Source organism: Bombus vancouverensis, chromosome 17 (assembly GCF_051014615.1).
Source record: "Bombus vancouverensis nearcticus chromosome 17, iyBomVanc1_principal, whole genome shotgun sequence".
Lineage (NCBI taxonomy): Eukaryota > Metazoa > Arthropoda > Insecta > Hymenoptera > Apidae > Bombus > Bombus vancouverensis.
In genome coordinates this window covers 8,011,290-8,038,744 of record NC_134927.1, presented here as the reverse complement: position 1 = coordinate 8,038,744, position 27,455 = coordinate 8,011,290, and the positions used below count along the sequence as shown (strand labels likewise).

General features: G+C 38.9%; 1 protein-coding gene across 4 annotated transcripts; it reads right to left on the bottom strand.

Annotated features, from left to right (window-relative positions):
• Positions 1-7,761: 7,761 nt before the first annotated feature.
• On the bottom strand, positions 7,762-26,645 carry LOC117165131 (fatty acyl-CoA reductase 1-like). 4 transcript variants are annotated; one of them, XM_076626021.1, is made up of 9 exons: positions 26,527-26,598; positions 10,391-10,429; positions 10,032-10,304; positions 9,624-9,940; positions 9,277-9,524; positions 8,856-9,039; positions 8,392-8,577; positions 8,044-8,298; positions 7,762-7,971 (listed from the first exon to the last, which is right to left on the bottom strand). In XM_076626021.1, the coding sequence occupies exons 3-9, from the start codon at positions 10,275-10,277 to the stop codon at positions 7,893-7,895; spliced, it is 1,515 nt and encodes a 504-aa protein (XP_076482136.1). In that variant the 5' UTR covers positions 10,278-10,304; positions 10,391-10,429; positions 26,527-26,598; the 3' UTR covers positions 7,762-7,892. The 4 variants fall into 4 exon arrangements, with proteins under 4 accessions (XP_076482136.1, XP_033204478.2, XP_076482137.1 ...); XM_033348587.2 differs by lacking the exon at positions 10,391-10,429 and having other exon boundaries at positions 26,527-26,645; XM_076626022.1 differs by lacking the exon at positions 10,391-10,429 and having other exon boundaries at positions 8,109-8,298; positions 26,527-26,645.
• Between the last annotated feature and the right edge of the window lie 810 nt (positions 26,646-27,455).

The following is a 27,455-nucleotide window of genomic DNA, read 5'->3' as shown; positions in this document are numbered from 1 at the left end:
TCGCTAGTGTCTAATCCTACTATTACATTGGCAGTGTCGCTGTATAAATATCCTTTTCCTATGTTTTCTACGAATACAGAGTTTCCTTCTAATGGTGTAATATTTATTTGCGCGGATACTATTCCGGCAAAGAGGAGCGTCGACCTGGAAAGTAAGGTTTTAAACGATTACCGTGTATCTTTTTGTCTTGAATCAGATAGTATGGAGTACATACTTTATCAATCGTGTACGGTCCTAACCATTCCACATCAAGTTTATGCCTTTTATGATCGTTATGTATTAAAACAGAGTCTCCTTCTTTGAAAACTGATTGAGGTTTTATAATTTTACGTTTTTGATCGCGCTGATATCGCTGTTTACTTTTGATCAATGTTTCGCGAGCGTGTCGGAGTCTAGAGTCCCATTCCTTTTTGCGGAACGTGACTTCGTCTGCGTATGTGCGTTGGGGATTCTTGGATATTGTGGAGGGAAGATTGGCTTGGTGTCCGAATGTGAGTTCGAATGGCGTGTAACCAGTAGAGTCGTGTATCATTGTGTTATATGCAAGGCATACAAAGTTAAGTTGATCATCCCATTCTTCATCCGAATTTCGCTGTATCGATTTTAACATGTCTGTTATTACTGCGTGTGTCCGTTCTAACGATCCGTTACTTTGTGGGTGGAAGGATGTCGTTTTGATATGTTTGATTTTGAACGCGTCTTCGTACTGTTGCATTAAACTAGATATAAAATTCTGTCCGCGGTCAGTTAATATCTTTTTTGGAGCGGAAAAGATGTAAATGTAATGATTCAAGATTGCGTTCCAAATTGTTTCCGTTTGCTGAGTTTTTAGTGGTACGAGTATTAAGTATTTTGTCAATTCGTCATGTATGGATAGAATGTACTGATTGCCTTTTTTCGTCTTTTTCAGTGGGCCTAATAAGTCCATAGCAATTTTATCGTTTGGTTCGAGGGGTGTGTCGGTGATACAAGGTTCTTCGCGCGGTCTGATACGTGTAGTTTTAGATGTTTGGCAGGTGTCGCATGATTCTATATGTTGTTGTATGCGTTTCATCAAATCTGGTACTCTGTGCCGTTCACGAATGCGGTCGTATGTCTTTTGTATACCGGGGTGTCCTACTAAATCGTGATTTTCTTTCAATAATTCGTCTATTTCTTCGTCGCTATATGTTTGAATTGGTTCCCATGCAAAATTTAATTCTTTTACGGTGTCGTTCAGGAATAGTAAAATTTGTTTGATCGCGTTCTTTTCGGTCTCTGTGAAACTGTCGTCGCCTATACCTATCTTTTCGTTTATATGAATAATTTCGTTTCATTTAGTTAACCATTCGATTCTGTCGTAATTTCCTAGCTCTGTTTTGGATAATTGATAGAAAGATTTACGGTTCGGAGTCATTTTGAGAATTTTGGGTAACGCTTCGGTAGATTTTTCCCAATCGTGATATTTTTTATCGAGTTCTATGTTCAAATTTTCGCGTCGTCTGGTCAGAACATGTATTCTAGATAGTGCGTCGGCTGCAATATTATCTTTTCCTTTCGTGTATTCTATGTCGTATTCGTATTCTTCTAGTTTTAATCGCCATCTCATCAAGCGTGATGTGGGTCTTTGCAATTCTGTAACCATTTTAGTGCTTGGTGATCGGTTCGGATGAGGAATTTTCGTCCTAACAGATATTGTCGGAGGCGTTTCACGGCCCATACTATTGCTAAAAGTTCTTTTTCTGTAGTGGAATAATTTCGTTCCGGTGGGTTTAGAGTTCGCGAGATATAACAACATGGATGTCCGTCCTGTGATAAGATTGCACCTATACCTTCGTTACTGGCGTCAGTCGTTAATGTGAATGGTTTCGCAAAGTCTGGGAATTTTAGTACGGGTGATGAACAGAGTTTGTCTTTTAATGTCTGGAATGCTTCCTGGGTTTTATCTGTCCAATGAAATGGTGTCTCCTTTTTTGTAAGTTCGGTCAATGGTTTCGCGATCTTAGAAAAGTTTCTGATGAACTTACGGTAATAACCTACTAGTCCTAAGAACGATTTGATGTCTGTGGGATGACGTGGCTGTTTGAAATTGCTAACGGCTTCTAATTTTTTGGGATTTGGCTTTACACCTTCGGCGGTTACTATATGTCCAAGATATTCTAATTCTGGTTTGAGAAATTCGCATTTGTCCGGCTGTATTTTGAGTCCGAGTTCGCGTAGGCGTTGCAATACTATCGCGAGGTTGCTATTGTGCTCTTCAATCGACTGTCCGAATATTATAATGTTGTCTAAATATACGAAGCAATGTTTATTTATGAGTCCTCTTAGCGCGGTATCCATCATGCGTTGAAATGTCGCAGGTGCATTCTTTAAACCGAATGGCATCCTATTGTAATGATAGTGTCCTTGTGGTGTGGAGAATGTTGTGTACTTTTTAGAGTCTATGTCCATTGGGATTTGGTGGAATCCGGAGGATAAATCGAGGGTTGAGAAGAATTTTGCGTTGCCTAGTTGGAATAGTATGTCGTCTATGTCAGGTAATGGATATGCGTCCTGGTGAGTTAGTTCGTTTATTTTTCTGAAGTCTATTACAATTCGCCATTTCTGTTTCCCTGAGGCGTCTGCCTTTTTTGGTACTACCCAGACTGGTGAATTGTAAGGAGAATCAGATGGTTCTATAATATTCTTTTGTAGCATTTCGTCCATTTGTCGTTTGATTTCTTCTTTATGGCATTCAGGCGGTCGGTAAGATTTTGTGTTAATGATTTTATTTTCTTTTAACGTTATTGTGTGTTTAGCAAGATTAGTGCATGGTAATAAGTCGGTCTCTAGATTGAATACGTCAAGGTAGAACAGCAATATCTTTTCGATTGGTTCACGGGGGGTTTTCTCTATATGCGAAAGTCTAACCAAATCTTTAAACGTGGAGACTTGATCATACATATTTGAATTTTCGATAAAATTAGTCATTTTGGCTGGGCACTCACCACCATTGATAAAGCATATCGTTGTCGGTTTTCCTTCCAGGTAGACTGTTTTTGACACTGCTTGTTTTGGAGGTACGTCGTTTTCCTGTTGCAATAAAAGTATATTATTGTCAAGTTTTAATTGTTGATTCGAGAGTTCAAATTTGAATTTAGATAGGGTTGGCAGACCGAGTATGTCGTCTTCTATGATTGGAAAGTTGTCTTCTACCACAAAAAATTCTAGAGTTTTGCCGAATAGTTTTATCAAAGCGTGTTCGTTGGTTTTAAATTTAGAGTGTCCCATCGAGAATTTCCGTTCTTTTGTTATTCTTGGTCGTAATACGCATCTTCGCTTGAGTATATTAATTCCTGCTCCGCTGTCAATGAGGAATTTATGTCGCTGTCCGTCGGATCGTAAAAGTACTGTGGGTAGTCTTCCTGTTGTGGCGTTAATTCGTAGGTCTGGTCTATTGGTTCCTCTATTTCTTCCTTGTGTGTCTCGAGATTGTGGACTGCTGGTGGTCTCAGAAATTGGCTGGGTGTTCGAAAATTTTTACATTGACTGGAGACATGTCCGATTTGGTTGCATTTGAAGCATTTTAATTGTGTCCTTTGGGCAAGTGGTATTTGTTCGGTTTGTCGGAAGCTTCTTGGCATTGGATTGGGTGTTGGAGTTGGTTTTTTAGTGATCGGATTAGGATTATTGGTTGTTAATCGTTGCTGCTCAGGAAGTCGTAATCGTTCTATTGGTTTTAGTCGTCGATTTCGATCTTCCCTGAAGAATCGCTGGATGTCGGTGGCTTTCTTTTCGGCTTCAAGGATATTGTATGGTGGATTGGCGAGTAGTAATTGTCCTATTTCGCCTTTCAGGCCTCGGATAAAATCGATCACGGAGTCTTTTAAAATCCTGTCGTTCATAGCTCGTCTAGTAATTTCGTCACGGTATTCGTTCGTTATACTGTATTGTAACTTATTGAGTGCTCTGCGGAACCTGATGATATAACTTTGCACACTTTCGTCGTGACGCTGTCTCGTTTCGCGTAGCTGGTTTTGATGTTCTCTAACAGAGTCTTGGGTGGCTACGTTTCGTCTTAGGGCATCGTACAGGTGTCCGTATTCGTATATCGATATATTGCAGATGGCCATTGCGGCTTTACCCGTGATTTTCCCGATTTTGATCATTTTTAATAGTAACGTGGGTTCGCTACACATGGCTCGTAATTCGCGTACTTCGCGTATGAATTCTTCTACTCCGATATTGTCTTCGCCGTTTAATTGCGGAAAACATACTATCGCGTCTTTGGCCCGTAAGCTCGGAGAGGCGAATTGCGGTGGACGGTCTTCGTAAGAGGGATGGTTGTCTTCTTCTGTTCGAATTGGAACGCATGGTGGGGAAGTTCTATCTCTCGCGACAACAGATTCGTCCATAGTAATAAGGGAGCCTAGTTCTGTAGTAGCGTCGCGTCCTATTTTTATTTTAGAGATATTTTTGCCTAATAGTTCTATTTCCGCTGCACGCTTCCTATTTTCACTGTCGGCCGTCCGTTGTGTCTCTTCTACACGTTGCGCAAGAATTTCAATTTGTTTTTGAATTACGTCGAGTATGGCACGAATCGAATTGTCCGTACCTCCGTTTGTAGAAACGATTTCAATAGTTTCGACTTTGTCTTTTCGTGATGTGGGCATGATTCTAATTGAGCTTATTGAGTCTGAACTACTGTTGCTATTTGGACTCGAAGCGCTTGAGAAACTGGGTTTTCTCACACGGTATCGTGAAGATGAATCCAGATTTTTCAGCTTACCGTAGTAGCTATGACCGTTGAGTCTCAGGGATGTTTCCTCTCTGGTTGGTTCTAGATTCCGAATCTTATTCGTAGGCTTGCTCTGCGCTGACCGTAGTCCTCTCGTCTAGTTTCACCGTAATGGAACGTTGAAAGTTGTTGCAGGGCTTCGTAGTAGCAAAGATTCGCACTGGGTCCGTTGATCCTTCGATCTTCAATGATGCGCGTACGCCGAAATCGTAATTTCGTTTGCACTGAAGTGAATAGATCCTGGCAGGATCGCCAAAAATGTCGTGTAAAATTAAAGTAAAAATAAGGAACTTGTTAATTTCCGAAAAGGAGATTAAGTTCTTTTTATTTTTTTACTCAATTTATACAATTTTTTCGGTTCGCGATGATACACTTTCGATACTTGGATTAGTTAAGAATTTTTTTATTAGACTGACTGGATGATTTTGAAGGGAGCATTTATATTCTTCCATTCGTTGGAGTGGGAGAAGGTTTTGTTTATACTTAGTGTAAAATTCGGAGAACGGCTGGAGTGATCGAATGCCACTCAGGCGGCTGAGAACGGGTGCTGACCGGACGGTCACACGCGATAAGGCGTTCGGAATTTCGGTTTGTTATATACAGTTGCTCGAATTTCGTCTGTGACAACAGCATCGTCTCCCAAGAAAGTACTGATTTTACATCCTTCGAACAGTCAACATCCTTCCACCGGGTATACACACCCGCAGTTCAGTCACTCATTCATCTCGTACATACGCACCAGCGTAACTGCCTTCGTTATAAATTGTTGGAATAAACGGTGAAATATAACTTACTCTACTGTGTCATACTCATTTAACCACCTCTGTTATCTTATCCGAAACAGGGGAACGACTACTTCGCGGCGTCGATTCACCAAATCGTAGCGAGAATTTACGCCTCTCGCTGACGCGTTTTCCTCGCGACCGCGTCTCTCCGCGAACGGTCGTAACAACAACCACCAGTATCATCTATATTGTATTGTAACACTATGAGAGTGAGGGCATGGATCAGCATAAACTTATACACTATACTTGTACTTATACTTATGCCTTTATTTATTTAAATTTTTCTACTACAAATTTATTCACTTGTTCTTCTATCAGTCAACCTCAACACATGTAAACAATTTGTTCACAAGTTTACGCAGCGTAGGAAATTCGCAAACGCACTGTGGTGGCCGGACTGTTCCCGGATAAATCGTAATAAAAATAGCCATATTCACATAAAAACCGCATATGCATTACGAATTTATGAGCTGTTAAGGGGGGGGGGGTAAGGTTTTAAAATTTTTTTTTGCATTTTTTTTTATTTCTTTAATTGAATGCATAACATCTTAAGAATATTGTGCCAAAATTTCAAGTCGATTGGAGCAAAATTGACGAAATTACGAGTATTTTTATACATGTCGGATGATATTACCTACTCCACTCGAGCGTGCTATTATTACTTCGCAGACATTTTTTTCTCTATATAATACCTAATCTTACCCCCAGATCTATTTATAGTACTTAACGACTTAAGTACAAATCTCTTTATACCTGTACTGTATATTTTGTCAGTGTAGAGTAAAAGATTTAGTGTAGAAGTAAATATTCCATTTTCATTAAGTTTTGTGTTAAATTATTACTAAAGTGCCTAAAAAAGTTACTAGATCTGATAGACAATTAACTGGTTCGAGATTATATCAACCTAGAAAAATTGTACCTCCGCATAAACGTAAATACGAAGGCACTTCAACAAATAGCGCGTCAGCTGAAAAAATTAAAGTGACTGTTGAAGATCAAATTACGGAGGATCATGAAAAATATTATAGGATAATTCATTTTTTATTAGTCTTTTCAACAATTGCTACGCTAGTGAAGAGGTAAACCGATAAAATTCGCTTATGAACGTTTTATACCAGATTTTTTAGTGTTCAAAACTTTAAAGCGTTTTCCCCACATCTCACGTTTTCAAAGTCGGTGCCCCCAATTACTTCAAAACTGCTACACAAATGCTTTTGAAATTTTGAAAACTACTTCCTCATATAATTTGCGAGGTAGCACTGCAGAGTTTTTTCAAATTTGTTAATTATTTTTATTTTAAAATGACAAATTAGCCGAAAATTTTCGCACAAAATCGCGTTTTTCCCTTCAAAGTGTTCCAAAACAGTGAAAAATTGAAATTTCGAAAAATCCTTCACAGCGTTACCTGGGGAAAACTGTTACCTAACGAATGAACTTTAACTTTTTGATTTCTGATGATCCAGCACCAAGTTCTGAGGGGCACCGCAATTATACTTTTTTCCGAGACACGTCCGAATAATTGCTGCCATTGCCGTATTTTTTAATATTTCTCCGTGAAAATTTTACACAATATTCCTCGTATGGCACATTTTAATATGCTATTGGTTTTAAAAAAGAAATTTTAACTGTATCGTCAGAAAAAATTCACAAAGACATGCTCTTTTTGTACGAATTAACCTTACCCCCCCCCCTTAATAAACGTGGCAATTCTTGTATGAACCACATACAATTTCCGTACAAACCACTGATCACTGTACATTGCAATATTCACATACATACACATGAAATGAAAACCAATATGATATTTAAATTTAACTTAAATAAAAAACTACCTACTACTTATTATGTGAAATAATATTTCATCCAGCATGAATGTCACATCTAGTTTCTATTTCAAAGTGAGCCTTTAATGCAAATGAAGCATTCTTAAAAAAGTTTTACTTTAGAACTACCTTATTTTAAAATATATTTATTTTCTATCATCATTGTTTATTGCTCAGTAGACTTTTCAATGATAAATTATTATTGTACATTATTGTCAACGAATAACTATCTCGTAACTTTTATTTGGTGGAGGATGAAAGAAGTTTCTGTCATTATAATAATGTCATTGTAATGGAAGAATGTTCATAGTCAGCGAGCAGATGAATTGCTTACAGCTCAGAAATCATATGGGTATAAATAACTGCATTCTTATTAAAATGTTATAGAAAAAACAAGCAATGTCACAAATGGATTTATTTAGCAAGGAGACGAGTGAAGAGACAAAATGAAAAGGATGATGAATCCCTTCTCCAGAAAATTGTATTTATATTCCTTTAGTTTAATCAGGAGAAATTACGTTCAAATAGTCAGTACACGACACAGTATATTATCCATAGTAAGATCGTTATACCGGACATTTTGGTGATCTGACGTATCCAGTACAACCTGAAATCAACGAAAATATATGTATTTATATTAATTCCTATTTTTTTTACACGAAGTTACTTTTATATCCACCTTGATAACCGTTGTCGGGCTGTTGACTTAAAGTCTTGTTTCAAAATAAATTTCTTAATCCCCACCTGGTACATTGCAACATACTTCTCCAAATCCAAATCCCGTAAATCCAGTTTCACCATATCGCTGTCGTTCAACATTTTCACCTTCCTCGCCAAGTCGGAACAGTTATCCGTTTGGAAGGACCATTCGTGTATGGTGAAAAATGCAAACGATGCGGCAAGCTTATTGCCATTTCTGAGAAGTTTCATCACTCTGAAATAACATTTTAAATTATTATTATAGATGAAAACAATGATTATTCCAGAAAGATTGTTCTCGTTATTCAAGGGTCGATAGAATACTTACATTGGTTTACTACCTCGGAGTCTTAAAAATATATCTATGACGAACGCAAGAAAAATACGCGGAATTACACTCAGAACGTTGTAAATATATCTATTAGCTACGACTGAACAACGTGGGTACCATAGCGTATCGTTCAGTGGGGTTTCTATGCTATATTTTACCATAGCGTCTATCATCGGACCAAACCTTGTAAATTGGAAAATTTACATTATTACAATTAATGGAATTACGCGCAAAGTAAAGTTTATTATTATCCGAGTATCTCAGGAAGTATTATGCAATTTCAATAAATATTATTTATATTACTATTTTTCTAAATTGAACTATTGGGAGCAAAAGTGGACTTTTGTGCTCTTCATTTGTTTGCGCTTTTATTGTCCACGTTATTTAAATAAACTGAAACTTTTGGAATACTGTAACAATCGAATTACATTAGTTCGTAAAAAATTCGCAATAAATATTACTTAAAAGGGTATGCGTTACTCGTGCAGTTGTATACTTTAACTTCGTGATCACGATGCAGCGTGACATGCCATGCAATACATATTATCGTGTCGACTACGAAATCGACAGGCACCACATCCAATCTTGTATCTCTCCTACCCCGTACCGCCGTTACACATCCTCTGCCGACTAGCAGAAAGGTACCTGGTAACATTAAATTGGTTTAGAAATTATTTGTGATTTTGTATTAGCAGAAATGTACCGTTAAATAGATTGGTAAGAATTCTCGGTATCGTGAGCAACAACAAATTTGAACAATAATAATGATGATCTAGTGGTAAGCCTCTCATTTAGCCTCTAACAAACTAACCAATTAATTCTACTTATGTGAAATGTAAGGAGTACTGAACAATTATCACTGAAAAAGATTTATGTAAATACCTGTAACTGCAGAAATATTCTGTATCCAACCAGGACATGGTTCTTTCAAAGAGGCACCAATTACGCTTGGCCGTACTATCGCAACTGGCAGGTGTTTACTCTTGTTTACTACAATCTGCTCTGCTAAATTCTTACTGAATGTGTACGTGTTTGGATATGTTTTTAAAATCCCATTTTCTATTAGGTTAATGGACGTTTTGTCTAATTTGTCACAGATATCGATTACCTCTGAAGGACTCAAGCTCGTGCTGCAAAGTCAGTAATAAGTGCACATATTCTTCACGTTATATTTACAAATATAATATTCTTAAACCATGGAACAACGTTTGCGTATAACTTATTCTTACGTATAAACTTTTTCCCCAATCTCACGTAGATTCACATTACTATAAGCTGTACTGACGTGGACGAAGCTAATTGGATGCCTCAGTTCGTTCCAAAGTTCGATAACACGAGCAGTACCTTTCGTATTCACATTAATAGCCACTTGTAACGGTTCGTTGAATCTCACAGTGGCCGCGGCGTGAAACACTATGTTTACTTTCTCTAACAACAGATTTCTATCTTCTCGCGAAAGACCTAAGTCCGGCAGACTTGCGTCACCTTTCATGGGATAAACTCTGCTGAGGGTTGAGGGGTGTTTTCCTTTGATGTCATCGTAAATCTGAAGACGAAAAATTACCAGGAAAGAGAGTTAATCAATTTGGCTCCTGACTGCCTTAAACATTGAAAGGAACAAGAATATATTTACGAACAGGATCATCTATGATCTTCTTAAATCGTTGTTCTACCGTTTCGTTAGTTTTAGGACGAATTAATATAAAAATGACAGCGATGCGTGGACATATGCGGATCAGTTTTTCCAGGAGACCTTTCCCAACGAAACCGGTTGCTCCAGTCACAAGGATCCCACAACCGGCGTAGAATTCCTCGAGAGAACTCGTCTTATTCAGTCCTTTATTGATTCCATTTTCATTTGTTTCTTTATTGACTGTATCCATGTTTCAGGATCTTCACACTTGAAGTCCCTATATTTGCCATAGATTAACATTCCCAACAATTAGTAAGTGGAAAAATGTTTTAAATGATATAGAAAATTGGTTATAGTTGATACCTTTTTATGGATTACTTTTTAAAGAAGTCTACGGATAACCTTTGCAAAGAGAAACACAATTCAATAATTATGGTTTCGTTTTGCAGAATGAAACAATTAAATAACGATAATAATTGAATAATTTTGGTAGATTTTCACCAAAAAAAGAGGTATTAATTTGCATTATTATCTATTACTCCATGAAACAATACCTTTTTTAATCCTTCGAGTAATAGTTGAAACAATATTTATGTAGTTTCCTTTGCCTTTTTCATTTTTTATATTAGGTGTATGTATGTGAATATTGTAATATGCAGTGGTCAGTGATTTGTGTGGAAAATGTGTGTGGTTTATGCAGAACAGTATTCGATCTTATTTAGTAGCACCTGAAGAATGCTTGTTGCGCATGTGATTTTTCTGTCACCATTCGTGAACGCGTGCGTATTTGAAATCTGTATAAACATATTTTATATGTGCTCCGCATTCATTATTTATTTATGTGCCGTTATAGATTTCTATGAGTAAACGGGTTTAATCTATAATTGATGATTTTTCTTAGAAAACGTCGCGCAGGATAGTTTGCATCTCCGAACGTCATAGTCTTCTTCTTTACGATTTGCACGAGGTAAGCTGTTGTCCATCTATCGTTCGTGTGAAAACAAAGCTCAATTATCTTATTCTCCATTTTCATCTTAGTTTAACTTCAAGAATGTGCTATATTTTATATTATCATGATTGTGCCTATTATATTGCATTACTTTCTACGTCTTCTAGTTTTGTAATTTGTTTTCTCCGTGATCTTTACAATACCAAGCCTTCTGTTTCAGAAATTGCTGTTTTATAGAAATTTGATACGTTAAATACTGTACACATATATATGTCGGAGATGAAAGGACACCGAGTCATTTCCTTTGGAACTTGGGAAAATCTCCTAACATTATAATCTAGATTCTAATCATAGCCGTAATTAAGCAATTTTCGTGATTCAATCCGATTGTATTTTTTTTTTTTTTTTTTGTTTGGTTGTTTACATTCCCAATTTGTTCGATTTGGACATTTGGTAGAATTTTTTGACTGTTTGATTATCATGTGCGTGGCTACCCCCAGTGAGGTACCATCTTCGTGTTGGTTAGGTTATATGCTTTGTGAAATCTGTTGGGTGTTTCCTGTTTAGTCTTCTTTCTATGCTTCATGTGTTGATCGTTTCCGCTGCCAGCCGGTTCGGGTGCGTTGCTATTCTTTCTCTGTACCTTCTTGCACGCTAATCTCCTCCTTGACCGTTGGTATTCCCAGGTCTTTCCGAATGTCCTTGTTTCTAACGTACCATGGGGCTTTTACTACTGTTCTAGGAATTTTAGCTTGCATTGTCTCTATTTTGCTTATATGGATCATTGGTGCCTTTCCCTATAGTGGTATTCCGTACGTCCAGATTGGTTTTATGATCATTTTGTATATTTTTAATTTATTTTCTATACTTAGTTTGGATTTTCTACTTGTCAGCCAATGCATTTGTCTCCTTGCCGTCTGTATTTTGTCTGTTATTGATTTGATATACTGTTTCCATGTGAGTTGTGTATCTCTGTGGAGTCCTAGGTATTTGACTTGCCTTGTTCGTATTATGTGTGTGCCGTTTAGTACAATGTTTGGTGGTTTCTGTTTTCACAGTGTGAATGTAATGTGTTTGCATTTATCGGGGTTTGCTTTAATTTGTTTAACCTGTAGGCACTTTTCTATTTTTGTGATATGTTCTTGTAGTAATGTGACTGTTGTTACAGGGTTAGTGTGCCTGCCTAGTACCGCTGAGTCGTCCGCGAATGTCAGTATTTTGCTATTGGTAGTTGTTGGTATGTTAGCCGTGTATAGTGTGTATAGTATTGGTCCTAAGACGCTTCCTTGCGGAACCCCTGCCTTGATGTCTTTGACTTCGGAGTATGTGTCCTTGATTTTTATTACGAAGGTTCTGCTGCTTAAGTAGGATTTTATTAATTGGTATATTTGCTCCGGGAATTGTTTCCTGATTCTTTGTAGTAGGCTTTCGTGGTTTATTTTGTCAAATGCTTTCTCTATGCCCATAAAGAGGGCTGTGCAGTATTGTTTGTTTTCTAATGCTAGTATTATTTCATTAGTGAGTCTGTGCATTTGCTCCATCGTGGAGTGTTTGTATCTGAATCCGAATTGATGATCTGGTATTAATTTTTCCTTCTCTATTATTGCTTTTAAGTGGGTGTAAATTATTTTTTCTAGTATTATGGAAAACACGGGAAGTAGTGATATTGGTCTGTAAGATGCTGTTTGGTGTGGGTCTTTGCCTGGTTTAGGTAACATTACGATCTGTGCTAGTTTCCATAGTTTAGGATAGTATAGAATTCTTAATATTGCATTGTAAATTATTGTGATTAGTCGTATCGCTTTTGGAGGAAGGTTTTTCAAGATTTTACCATTGATTAGGTCGATTCCTGGTGCTTTATTGTTTTTTGTTTTCTCGATTATGTTTCTAGTTTCTTGTGCTGTTGTTTTAGATATGGTATAGTGATTGTCAGTTGAGGTATTAGTGGTTAACGCATCCTCGTCCGTATGACTATTGTGGTTGCTGTTATTGATATTATGTGGTGTAAATGTGTTGCAAAGGTGGTTGGAAAATTCTTCAGCTTGCTCTTCGTTGCTTCTTGGCCATGTGTTATCTGCTCTTTTGATTGCTGGGGCCAGTTTTATTGTCTTCTTTACTTTTTTTGTGGCTTTGCACGGGGAGTAGTTGTAGTTCTCGTGTGCAGATAGTGATTCAATGAACTTTGTGAACTCGTTGTTGTGTTCTTCTATTTTGCTTTTTATTCCCTTTGCAAGTTTGTTTAGGTGTTTTTTGTTTTCTTTTCTTCTATGTTTTTGCCATTTTGCTTTCGCTTTTCTTTTTTCTCTAATTTTTTCGAGGATGTCTGGCGGAATTATTTCTCCTTGTCTATTGGTTGATTCAAGTATAGTGGTTGCCCATGCTGCTTCTTGAATAGTTCCTGTAAATGTTGTTACTGCTTGATTGATGTGTTCAGGTATTTTCAATGGGATGTTGCAGTTGATTTTGCTCTCAATTATTTCTTTAAATGTTTGCCATTTGGTGATTTTATTGCATTGTGTCTCTGAATCGCTGTAGAGTATTGGTTTGTTTCTGTATGTAATTGTTATGGGTGTATGATCGGAGGTAAGCTCGAGGCTGGGTGCTATGTTTAGTTTATTTGTGTTTAGTCCCTTTGTAACTGCAAAGTCTAGCAGGTCAGGTATTTTGCTTAGGTCTGTCGGCCAGTATGTCGGTTTTGCTGTGGATAATATATTGAGGTTATTATTTCTAATGTATTTTTCCAAGATTCTGCCTCGAGGTGTGGTGTTTCTTGATCCCCATAGTGTGTGCTTTGAGTTATAGTCTCCCGCTGCAATATACTTGTCATCTTAGTGTCGAATGTACTCTTCTCACATTTGCGTTGTAATTTTGTGTCGCGGCGGTATGCATACTGCTGACAACTGCAGTTGGTTGCTGTTAGTCTGTACGGTAACGGTGGTTGCTTGTATATTGTATATGTTCCTTACTGACCTGCCTGTGTAGGTGATGTTTAATGTCGTGTTTTATTACTACTGCGGTCCCTCCGTGTGCGTTTCCTGAGGGATGCTTGGAATCATATATGGTGTAGTACGGTATTTTTATGTAACTTTTTGTAGTAAAGTTTGTTTCTGATACGAGTAGTATGTCGATATTATTGTTGTACAGGAATGTTTCAGTTTCTAGGGCCCTTTGTTGTAGGTCGTTAGAGTTCCAGGCCGCAATTTTAAGCGTATCTGTTTTTATTTTTTGCTTAGCATGTTTGTAAGAAGTTGTAACATGACTGTGATTTGTTGCGTTTGCTGTCTGAGAACTGCGTTTTGTTCGCTTAACATTTTTGTTAGCATTTCGGTGTTTTTGATGGATTGTTTGAGCAGTTCCTTGATCTCTGTAATGTCGTTGCTGTTATTCTTCTGATTTTGGTTATCTAAGGGTGGCGATCGGTTGGCTACTTGTGCGTAACTTCGGCTACCAACGGTATTGGTGTTACTGTGGTTATCGTTCTTTACGTGCTGTAAATATGGTTTTGTCTCAGTTTTTATGCTATCCTGTTGCGCGTGAAAGTTATTGTGTGTCCTGTTTCTAAGCGGCGGAGACAGTTTACGTTGAAGTTGTTTTCTGACTATACAGTCTTTGTAGCTGGCTGGGTGGTTTCCACTGCAATTGTAACATTTTACTTCATTTATTTTTCCTATGTATGGACAGTTTATTGTTAGGTGCTTTTCTGCGCATTTGACACACGCCTGGCTTCTGCTGCAGTAATTTTTTGTGTGTCCATATTGCTGACACCGTATGCATTGCGGTATGTCTTTTCTATGTCTAGGTGGCTCTACTGTTACTATTGTGTTTAGAACTTTTTTAATCTCAAACATTCCTTTTTCATTATTTTTAGGTTCGAGTCCTATTAGAAATAGCGGTAATAGTTGCTTAGTATCATATCTGGTTATGTTGTTTATTGCTCTTACCTGGTGTCCGCTTTCAGCTAGTTCCTCGCATATGTTGTTTGTATTTGTTTTCGGGTGTAATCTTCTGATTACTGCTTTGTAACTTTTATCAGTTTTGAATTGGTAAGTGTGATACCCGGCGTTTTTTTTTTGTTTTGGTGCTTTTGTCACAATTCTAAAAGTTTCTGGGGTGTTAGTTTGTACTTTTACTTGGTCTAGTTTTAATTGTTTTATGCTGTAATTTTCTTTTTCTGCCGTGTTGTTCAGTAGTTTAATGAGGGGGTCTATTATTTTGGCTTCTATGTTAATTCGTGGTTTGGCGATGTGGGTTATTGGTTTTTCGGCTAGGTCTATTTCTTTCTCTTCTGGCAGTGCGCTGAAGGAGTTTCGGAGAGTAATTTCTTGTAGCCATTGTTGCTTTTCTGCTTCTATAGCTTTCCTAACGTTTGTGCTTGTTGTTATTTTACGTTTTTTGTTGTAAATTGCCACCTTCCAGCTTTCATCCTGGTGGGTTAGTTCGTTGTTGATTTTATTCTCGTCATTATTATTGTTGCGTCGTGCAACACTCTACCTGGACCTGGCCATACACCGCGGGCCAGACAGACCCCAGATGTCCGCTCATCCTTACGGCGTACCCTCAATAGCCTTAAGTACCCGTCATAAATCCCAATAATTTGCTTGCTCAGGCCCTTCAGACCGAACAAATATCTTTTTCTAAAACGCTTTCTGAGGACTATTGTCTACCACGGCTGGACAAGGGAAAGTTGGGTTTTTCCACGTACGATGCTTCCTAATAGCAACTTTCTATCGAGGGCAGCTAAGATCCATCCTAATCCATCAACCTTCGTTTGACCAATTAATACAAATCCAAGGGTCCCGTGCGCTAGACACACCCATCCTCAGCTTTCCTCCGCTACAGCATCGTCACCGAACATCACTGATTCTTCAACCTTCAAACATACAACATCCTTCGACCGGGTTCACACTCGAAGATCAGTCAATCACTTATCTTATACACACGCACCAGCGTAACTATCTTCTTCACAAAGTTGTTGGAATAAACTGTCATTCACACCTTGTTACATCAGTGTCATATTCAATTAACCACCTCTATTATACTAATCGAAATAGGGGATCGATCATTTCGTGGCGTCGATTATCTAATCGTGACGGGAATTTACGACTCCCGTTGGCGTGCTTCCTCGCGATCGCGTCTCTCCGCGAGTGGTCGAAACAATTATAGTATCGTGAATATAATAATTAGTTTATTAATAATAAATGTATTAAACAGAAAACAATGGTTATTTAATATAAACTAATCGTAACAACGTATTATAATTAATTAACAACTCTCGTCAACAGAGATTCAACTCTCTCTCAACAACGCCACTCTCTGGCTTCTCAACTCATACTGCCGTTAATTCGTGTATGTCCCTTAGCTACCCTTTGTCTTTTGTGTTAACCTCATACCTTTTGTTTAAGCTCCATCAAGCACATGCTCAGTAACCGCTTGTTTATAATTAGCGCGATGAACCACCCCCCAGGCCTCTCGTCCACGATACTACATTATTTTGTAATGTTCCCATTTCTATTTTATTTATAGCTGAGCACTCCTGTTCTTGGTTTAGTGATTGACTTGGGTTTGTTATCTTTGTAGCTTTGTTTATGAAATATGTTTCGCGTTTGCTTGTTAATTTTATTGGCGGTATTTGTTGTTTCATTTTGGATTTTCCAGCATTTGGCGATGGGCGTTATCGTTCGTCACTTTCTTTTCCCCACTTGCCGCACTTCACTGAAGCACTGTTTCACACTTCCGTTTAGCTCGGTTGCTCGGGCGGAACTGTTATTGGTAATGTGAACCCTACATATTTATATAGTATACAAGTGAAAAGAGTTATATATTGAGTAATAACTAATAACAATATGTGAAATTTGACATGTGTAAAATTGAACATAAAGTCTTTTTAACACTTGAATGTAATGAAAGGATGTTTATATTATAATTCGAAGAGATATTTTGTCGCATCTAAATAATTAACAAGTGAATTTTTAAGAAAGTGATAAATAAAATAAGGGAAATATATTTTATCGCAATATAGAATATTTTACCTGTACTTAATATAATTGCGCAATACACAATCTCTTCACTACCATTTCATAGTTTCTTTTATATACAGTGACGAGCAAATGTGTAAACACACTGATTTTATGTAAAAGGCGATACTACGACTAATTTTTCAAGTAATCGGTAAAGAGCAGGCAACAGTGACTACAAGCTGCTTCTGATTAACGAAATGTGATAGTTCATTTTCATTAACATTAATAATGTACAGAATATTTTATAATAATTGCGTTTTGAATCAATGTTTATAGTTTTGCACGTTTCGTCAGAAACGTTTATGATAGCGTGTAAATGTCAGGGAAACGAAACTGTCAATAAGCACTGGTTATCCATTGTTTCGCAGTCAACGGTTCCACACCATTGTTACATTACTTTTCAGTTTGATATGCTTAATCCAAGATGAAGCCACTTAGTGAAGATAAAGGAACAGTATTATTTGTTTGTGTGATAAAGGTTTGTCGTTGCGGAAAATTGCAGAGAAATATGGTGTCAGTCATACGATAGTTGCAAGCATAAGAAAAAAACAGTTGACCGTAAACCTCCGAACGGGACGGACCTCTCAGCCTAAAAAGGGACAGCAGGCTTAGGCCCTAAAAGTGTGCGCGTCAAAGTAAAGAACCACCCTCTAAAGGAAAAAGAAAAAGTGACAAAAAAGTGAAAAATACTGCAGTGACATCATCGTGATATAAATTTAAAAAAAAATAAGAAAATAAAAGTATATAAAAAAATAGAAGCTGCCGAGAATGATGCAAAAAGCAAGGCAACGAAACCCGCCTTAGAACTAACAAGAAAACCCACCAAAAGAAAAATAAATCCGCAAAAAGCGGCCAAGGAAATCAACAGCTTAAGACTGTCCGCGAAAAGGACGCGGAAACTCAACCCCCAACCAAACCTAGATGCCAGAAACAAAGGATTAGAAGAAATCCTAAAAAAACACAAAACAAGAGCCCCCCCCGCGCGCCCAGGACGAAAGTACCAAAGAAGACAGAAACATGAGACCCGTAAAAGCTGCCTCGCCCCCAGCGATCACAACACATAACCGATTCAGCTTGCTAGAATCAGAACCACACCTACAGTCACAGCCGGGACGAGCAAACTACCCAACGCCAAACACAACGCTAGAGAAAATTAAACAAAAAAACCAAATACTACGTGGCAAAATGGGAAAACACAGTCCCACCCCAGACGGACACCCCACCACATACGCTGCAGAGGAGCGTACGAAGGCCCCATCCACTACAAGGGAATACAAACCGCCGCCTATCAACATAACGTTACAAGACCCTAAGGACGCAGTAACGCTCATAGAGAAAGTAGCCAAGATCAATCAGTTGTATATCAAAAGGATACATTCAGGTAAGCATGCTCTCTACCTCCGAAATCTATCCGATTTCCACACAGCGAAAGAAACGCTTCGGGCAGCCAACACAACCTTCTACACGTATACACCCAAAGCAGAGAAACACCACACATACTTGCTAAAAGGCTTAGACAATAGCTACACCGAAATGGAAATACTCACGGACCTACAAGCCTTGCAAATAGACGACGTAAAATTCACAAAAGTCACACGATTCACGACAAAAAGATCAAGGGAGAACAATATATTGCTCCCAATTTGCATAATACAAGTATCCCCCGACAGCAACATAAGCAAACTGCTAAGAATAAACCATTTTAACTACTACAAAATAAAATGGGAAAAAATAATAAAAAAAAATAATGATATAACTCAATGCCACAAATGCCAGTGACTAGGACACACAGCACAAAACTGTAACCTAAACTACCGCTGTGTAAAATGCACCGAGCCTCACGGCCCAGGCGAGTGCAAAATCAAAAAAGAAGAAGCAGTAACCAAGGAGAAAATATTCTGCGTTAACTGCAAAAACTACGGACACCCCGCATCTTACAAGGGGTGTCCAAAACTCGTGAAGCTGCGCAAAAAGCTAGCTGAAAAAAAAAGAAAAAAGACAAGGAAACATAGATAAAACGAATTGCCCAAATAAGCCGTAAATACGTCCCAGAACTAAAGTTCCTGACGTAGTGAAACAACAAACAGAACTAAACCAAATAATCGAAAACACAACAAAAATAACAAACTTAAATCCGCGATCAAGCCAAAGCGCAACTAAAACCGATAACACCCCCCAACAAAGCATTATAAACGTTATCGAAGAATTAAGAAAAAAGCATACTACAAGCGTTAAAAGATCAACAAACGCAATTAAATGAAATAAAAGAAACACTATCGACACACGAAGAAAGGATCAGCGCCATCTTCATCACTTTTAACAGTGCAGAAGATAAATAGCCAAAATCCACTAAACCAACAGTTACAGCAAAAAACACACAAATTAAAATTAAAACACCTGAAAATAATAGTAATAAATGCCAACTCTCTAATGTCAAACCAAAAAAGATACAGTATGCTAACCCTAATAAATAAAGAAACCCCCGATATCGTACTCGTCTCAGAAACAAAACTAAATAAAAAACACAAAGTACACTTTAAAAACTACTCCATGATAAGACACGACAGACCGAACGCCAGCCAAGGAGGAGGAACAGCAATCCTCATAAAAAACCCCATAAAACACAAAACAATTCTAAATGACAAAATAACAAGTTTCAAAATCCTAGAAACAACGATCATAAAAATAAAAATAAGCAATAAGGAAAACTTGTTTATTACTGCAGCCTACGCAACCCTCGGAAACCAGAAAGAATTTAGCGACGAATTCAATAAACTCTTCGAACTCTTACAGCTCAATAAAACAGAAAACTATTATATAATAGCAGGCGACCTGAACGCAAAACATACGAGCTGGAAAAACGAAATAAACAACACGAGAGGCAACTTCATTAGAAACTGGCTAGACAATAAAAACATTCACTACAAAACAACTTTATACAGCTCCGAGCTACCCTCTTGCCCAAAAGGACGCTCATACCTGGACATGTGCCTAGCAGACGCACGACTAAAATTTCAAAACCTACGGCCAAATAACACCCTCAAAACCTTAGCCTATGATAGTGACCATAACGCCCTAACATTTCACGTAAGCAAGAACACATCTGACCTCCTAACACTCGAAACACAGACTCAAATACCCAGGTATAACTACAAAAAGACAGACTGGAAAAAGTTCCAAAACATACTCGAACAAAACTGTGACTTAAAGATCTGCAACAACGTCAACCTAACAAACAGACAAATCGACGCATTCATAGATGAAATAGAAAAACATACACAAATCGCTCTCCAAAAATCTGTGCCAAACATAAAACAAAAAAACTCATGCGAGCCCTATATCAACAAGTACCTACTATACAAAATAAAAGCGCAAATGAAACAAGAATTCGCGAACTCTGTAAACCATTACTGGACGAATAAAATAAAAAACATCTCCAAAAACGACTCAGCCAACATGTTCCCACAAATAAATCAAATCTTCAGACCAAAAGGACAAAGCCCCATCCCACCTCTCAAATTGCCCCCAGAAAAAACCTCCCTCATCCAAGAAGCAAGTATAACGATACACAACACCACCAGAGACAACGAGAGTAACTTTATAATAACTAAAACCACAGAAAAACTAGACATTATCGGCACCCACTTTTTCAAAATACACACACAAAATGAACACATGGGCCGAGATCAACTAAACAGAATTATCATCGCCGAAACAAACAAACTCAAAAATGAAATGGAACAAGACAAAACGCTAAACAAAACAGTCTGCACATTCTCAAACGAAAACGCCGCAGACAACTCCAAACAACCAGATCCAGAAACAAACTACTTCACAAATTACAACCAACTAAACACAATCTTCTCCAAACTTAACAACAAAAAACATTTTACTCAAGCGCCTACCGAACAAAATAAAATGGTACTACACAGTACTCTTCAACAATGCACTAAACAACACATATTTCCCCAGAAAGTGGAAAAAAGCCAAACTGATAGCTATTACAAAAAAAGATAAAGACGGCTCATTGCCCGTAAACCTATGACCCATAAGTCTCCTCCCCAACATAAGCAAAGTATTTGAAATAATCATGAACAACCCCCTAACCCCCTTCTGCAAAAAAATGACATAATCCCAGAAAATCAATTAGGCTTCAGGCACAAACACTCCACAATCCACGCAATAAACAAACTTACGTCGGACTTAAACGCAAAACAACGCGTAGCCGCCTGCTTAATAGACCTCGAAAAAGCTATTGACACAGTCTGGATCCCAAGTCTCATATACAAATTGATCAAGATAAACCTTCCTAAACGCCTAATTCAAATAGTCTGGGACATGATCACATGCAGCACATTCGTAGTGACCGAAGGTACAAACACATCAAGCAAAGAATTCTCCATAACAAACGGTCTGCAACAAGGTACAGTAAATTCCCCGCTACTTTTCAATATTTACAACTGTGACTTACTAAACCTCTTTACTCTCAATACATCCACCCACAAACGCTCCATAGCCTTCGCAGATGACTTAATCATCTACGTAACAGGCCGTAAAACTAAGACAATAAAAACTGAACTGCAAGAATTTTTCGAAAAAATAAACGACTATTACCGCGCATGGAAACTACAAATCAACACAAGCAAATGCGAAACCATACTGTTCATACCCAAGTTAAGTGAAATTGGCCCAACAGAAAGAGAACACTGCAGAAAATTCCAAGTAAGAGAAAAAGCAAACAAACGGGCACTCATACCACACAAAAACTGCGTAAAATACCTGGGAATAATCATAGACGACAAATTATACTACAAACAGCACACCGAAACCCAACTTGCTAAGGCCAATAAAGCATTCTGGAGAATAAAAAGACTATTCTATTCCAAACATCTCGACAGCAAAGTAAAATACTATGCTACCAAGCACTAATCAGACCAATCATTACCTACGGCTGCCCAATCTGGTACAACATATCAGCCCCCCAGATGGAAAAAATCCGCATATTCGAAAGAAAATGCATCAGGGCTTGCCTGAGGACATACAGATCCGAACACAGCGGATTCAAAAAATTTGTAAAAAACAAAACAATATACGACCTAGCCAACATTCACCGCATCGACTGTCACATCCCAAAGATAATAAGAAACCACTTCGCACAAGCGGCAAAAACAGAAGAAAACAGCTTAATTTTCAGTTGCCTATTTCTTAACAACGCATATTACAAAAACACTCTGACAACAGGCCACATCCCCCCAGAAGATTTCCTATACCTAGACGAAAAAAAACTACCTCCAGGACCAAAACAACATCCCAATAATATATCACATAAAAAGAAAAATAGGGATCAAAACCATACTTTACGCAGAAAACATAAATGGACAGACCGCAGACACCAGATGGAGATACAACATGGCCCTCCCCCGGAAAGACACCAAAGACAAACAGAAAAAACAAAAAAAATACTGGTGGATACAGAACCCATAACAAAATAAGAGACAACATTAAACCGACAGAACTCAATTCTGACACCGCATAACACAGGTGTACAATGTAAATAATGTAAATATTTGTAAATAATCCTATTTGACATCACCCCAGCCCCAACCCTCTCATCCCGCCACTCCCCAAAGTTACACAGCACCCAAAAAGCAAACTACCGAAGCGTCCTGTTTTGCGACCAAGGTTTCAAGACAGAAAACAAAAAATAAAAAAAGAAGCTCCGCTTCCCAGAGGCTTAAACCCAAAAACCTCATCATACAACAAAAAATGTAAAGCGCCGACACATAATACAGCATGGCTGCGTCGTACCGCCGCGTATCGGTACCTTTGCCTAACATACCATTACAAAAATTCATGTTTATTGTGACTAATGTACTTAAGATCTGCATTTTCTGGACTCAATAAACTCCTTTGTAAGAAAGAATAAGAAAAAAGTATGTTAGTGCACCAAATTCTTTAGAAAACGGTAGACCGCGACCTATTTCGGGTAGACAAGCACGTGAAATTGCACACTGTATTCGATCGAATAGTTACAAAACACCAAACATTGCTGCTCAGGAAATCGAAATATGTGCTAGCGATTGGACCATTCGTCGCTCTTTAAAGTGAATTGGTCTACGAGCGATGGAAAAAGAAAGTAAACTAGCTCTTTCAAGCAGAAATATTAAATTACGAAAACAATTTGTTGACACCTACAAAGAATGGACGACGGAAGATTGGAAAAGAGTTATATGGATTGACGAAACAAAAATTAACAGATTCGAATCTGACAGAAGTTTCTAGTATTGAACTTCATCCGAGAATAATGATCAACCAGGTGGTAAAAAACAAACTATGAAGTTTGGAGGTGGCTCAATTATGTGTTGGGGTTGCTTCACTCACAGAGATGTTGGTCCCTTAGTTCGAATTGAAGGTATAAAGCGAGAAGAGCATTATTTGACCATTCTACAAAGTAATTTACCTTCTGTAGTTAATTCTATCGGATATAATGAACGTGAAGTAGTATTTCAACAAAACGTGGCTGGAAAATCAACATTTTTCTGTGATGAAGTGGCCAGGACAAAGTCCGGATATGAAACCGATCGTAAATTTGTGTTCCATTTTGAAAAGAAGACTGGCAAAATATAACAATGCACCTTCAGGTGTTCATGAATTATGGGAAAGAACACAACAAGAATGGTACAATATTGAACCACAAATAATTAAAAATTTAATTGACAGTATGCTTCGTACATTAAAAGCATTGAAAAAAAGTAAAGGAAAGTGGACGAAATACTAGGTTGAAATCATAATTCGACGAGTATAATTAAAGTGCAAAACTGTAAACATGGTTTGAGATGTCCATGTTTGTAAAATGTTCTGTACATTATTAATGTTAATGAAAATGAACTATTACATTTCGTTAATCAGACGCAGCTTGTAGTTACTGTTACCTAATCTTTACCGATCACTTGAAAAATTAGTCGTATTATCGCCTTTTACGTAAAATCAGCTGTCACTGTATGTTACGACTGTTCGCGGAGAGACGCGTTCGCGAGGAAAACGCGTCAGCGAGAGGCGTAAATTCTCGCTACGATTCGGTTAATTGACGCCGCGAATTAGTCGTTCCCCTGTTTCGGTTAAGATAACAGAGGTGGTTGAATGAATATGACACAGTATAGTAAGTTATATTTCACCGTTTATTCCAACAACTTATAACGAAGGCAGTTACGCTGGTGCGTATGTACGAGATGAGTGAGTGACTGATCTACGGGTGTGCATACCCGGTCGAAGGATGTTGACCGTTCGAAGGATGCAAAATCAGTGATGTTCGGAGACGATGCTGTGGCGGAGGAAAGCTAAGGATGGGTGTGTCTAGCGCACGGGACCATCGGATTGGTTGGTGACGATTTTAGTTAAGAGAGTGAGGGAAATAGGCTTCGTTGTTAATTGGTTAAATGAAGGGTCTTAACCGCCCTCGAGAGAAAGTGGTTAGTGGGAGGAAAGTTGCATCCTACGTGAGAAAAACTAACTTTCCCTTGTCAAGCCGTGGTAGACAATGGTCTTTAGAAGTGCTTCGGAAACAGGCGTTTGTTTGGTTTGAAGGACCTCGACTAGGAAATTCCTGAGATTTATGGAAGGTACTTGAGGCTATTGAGAGTACGCAGTGAGTATCCGAAGACATCTGGTTGCCATCTTGCCCGCGGCGTGTGGCCTGAGCTAGGTAGAGTGTTATGCGACGTAACACTGTATATAAAAGAAACTATGAAATGGTAGTGGAGAGATTAAATATTGCGCAAATATATTGTTAAGTTCAAGTAAAATATTACATATGTATATATCAGTTCATTTGCGTTGCCTTCAATTTATTTTACTACAAACAATGGATTCTTACCATTTATAATATAATATGACAAGTATCTCGTATGTTTAATGTATTCACCGCGGAGCGTATTTTCACCTTTCATAAACACGAAAGATCGAAGACAGTCCTAAAAATAATATGCAGATGAAATATCTGGGTCTCGTTATCGACAGCCAGCGGACGCTCGAGCCACACTACGACTCCCTGATTCCGAATGTGTCGGTGGCTGCTAATGTCTTGTGCGGCCGGTTACCGAACATCGGCGGGACGGGAGACGCGGTGCGCCGACTATACGAGGGCGTCGTCCGGTCCCGAGTGATGTACGGGGCCCCGGTATGGACGAACGACCTGACGGCGAGTCGCCTCAGTATCCTGCTCCTGAGGAGGCTGCACAGGGAAACCGCCATCAGAATCATTAGGGGATACATGACGGTGTACAGCGCGTCGGCGACCGCTCTAGCCGCGTCCCCCCGTGGGAGCTCCGGGCGCTAGCACTCGAAGGGAGATACACCCACTGGAGAATATGGCATCCGGGAGAAGATCTGACCGAGCAGGCAGCCCCAAACGACCTAGGAACCGCCGAGGAGGACACGTGGGACCTGTGGCGATCCCAGCTGATCAACGAAGGAGGCGAACATCGAGACGCGGAGGCGGTCCTCACAAATTGGGAGACATGGAGAAGCCGCCGCGGCCTCCCGCTCACATTCAGGATGACCCAACTGCTCACTGGACACGGCGTGTTCGGCGAGTACCTGAGAAAAATCGGACGGGAGACGACGGACACTTGTCAACACTGCGGAAAGGGCAGGGACATAGCGCAGCACACGCTGGAACTCTGACCGGCGTGGGTGCTGTCCCGCTACACTCTGCCTCACGCCATAGAAGAAAGATTGACCCCCTCAGCGATTGTAGAAACGATGTTGAGAGGGTCACAGGAACACGACGCTGTCCGCCTCTTCTGCGAGCCAGTTATGCTCGCGAAGGAGCGAGCAGAAAGGGAGAGAAAGAAAAACTCTCACCCTTGTAGAATAAAACTATGGAGGAGGATGGCAGTCAGGCGACCTAGAGCCGCTCCATCGCCGTCCCAGCGCACCACGACTAGAAGGATCGATAGCGCTAGGAGCAATGCCCCCCCCCCCTAGCGCCGTATTCAATAGTCGGGAGGTGCTAGGACTGGCTCGAAAAACAGGACGCGAGAAGGGGGTGCAACAGAAGTTAATTCATAAGAGGTTCCTGGAACACTCCTCTCATACGCGTGGGATGGTCATCGTGGAGTTTTAGTCGGTAGGAATCCGACAGTACTCTGCTGTTATGCGATTACTGTAGCAGCGGAGTGTCCATGAGGATTTCTCCACGTACAAAAAAAAAGTCCTAACAATAATATGAAAAACCCTTCTTAAACTCAACTTTTGCCAGAAAATAGCCGTAGGTTCGTGCGACTATCACACGAAGGCGACCGTTTCGATCACCGCTAATGAGTCGTTGTAAATTACCGAATAACCACAATAATGAACCATTTTTACTGTGTAAAATGCAAAATGCAAAATATATAGTTTAAAATTCAAAAACTTTATTTAAGCTATTCCAGTAAATTACCTGATAATATTTTTGATATATATGACATTGGTAATGATGATTACAATTAATAGAAGACCAAATGAATACAGAATAACACGGAATCACCTGTTACCTGTTGTTACTTCCACTGCGTATTCTTTACCACAGATCGTACAATAATGCGTTTTCACTACAGTAGATCCCGATAAGTCTGTCACTGGTCACTGTACTGTAACGATATTCGATGTGTCGCTCCTCTAGATACTCATGCTTTTATAATAATAACACCACCCTACTACTGAAACTGTATAACGTCATACATGAATGATACGATTAACATTTGTATGTCCAGAACCAAGCAAAAAATAGATTTAAACATTTGAATTTTAATGACATTCTTAGTGCATATAACATTTTATTTGTTAAGATGAAGGCGAAAATATTTGAATTGTAAATTCCATTTCATATTACGAACTACCTATTCTGCTGAGATTAAAGAACACACTATCCGTGTGAAACGTAATCATCTAATGCTGTAATAAAAATTAAAATTATGGTACAACTTCGTTTAGTAAGAAATTCTTAGGAAATATAAAATGTATTCATATTCTTACAAGTCTCCGAAATAATATTCAAAAAAAAAAATTCGATACATTTTCCTGTAGTGAAAATATTACTAAGTACCTAGCTTATTATAAAAATATATGTATAATACATATTCGTGCAGTTAGCACTTCCTAGGTTAAAACGTGTATGCACACTTTGCCGAGCAGGCAGCCCCAAGCGACCTAGGAACCGCCGAGGAGGACACGTGGGACCTGTGGCGATCCCAGCTGATCAACGAAGGAGGCGAACATCGAGACGCGGAGGCGGTCCTCCCAAATTGGGAGACGTGGAGAAGCCGCCGCGGCCTCCCGCTCACATTCAGGATGACCCAACTGCTCACTGGACACGGCGTGTTCGGCGAGTACCTGAGAAAAATCGGACGGCAGACGACGGACACTTGTCAACACTGCGGAAAGGGCAGGGACACAGCGCAGCACACGCTGGAACTCTGACCGG

Coding starts and splice junctions, on each gene's coding strand:
- LOC117165131 (XM_033348587.2), bottom strand. CDS start 10,277: ATGGATACAGTCAATAAAGAAACAAATGAAAATGGAATCAATAAAGGA. Junction 9,525..9,623: donor ATTGGGGAAAAAGTTTATAC/GTAAGAATAAGT, acceptor CTGACTTTGCAG/CACGAGCTTGAGTCCTTCAG. Junction 8,299..8,391: donor CTCCGAGGTAGTAAACCAAT/GTAAGTATTCTA, acceptor ATGTTATTTCAG/AGTGATGAAACTTCTCAGAA.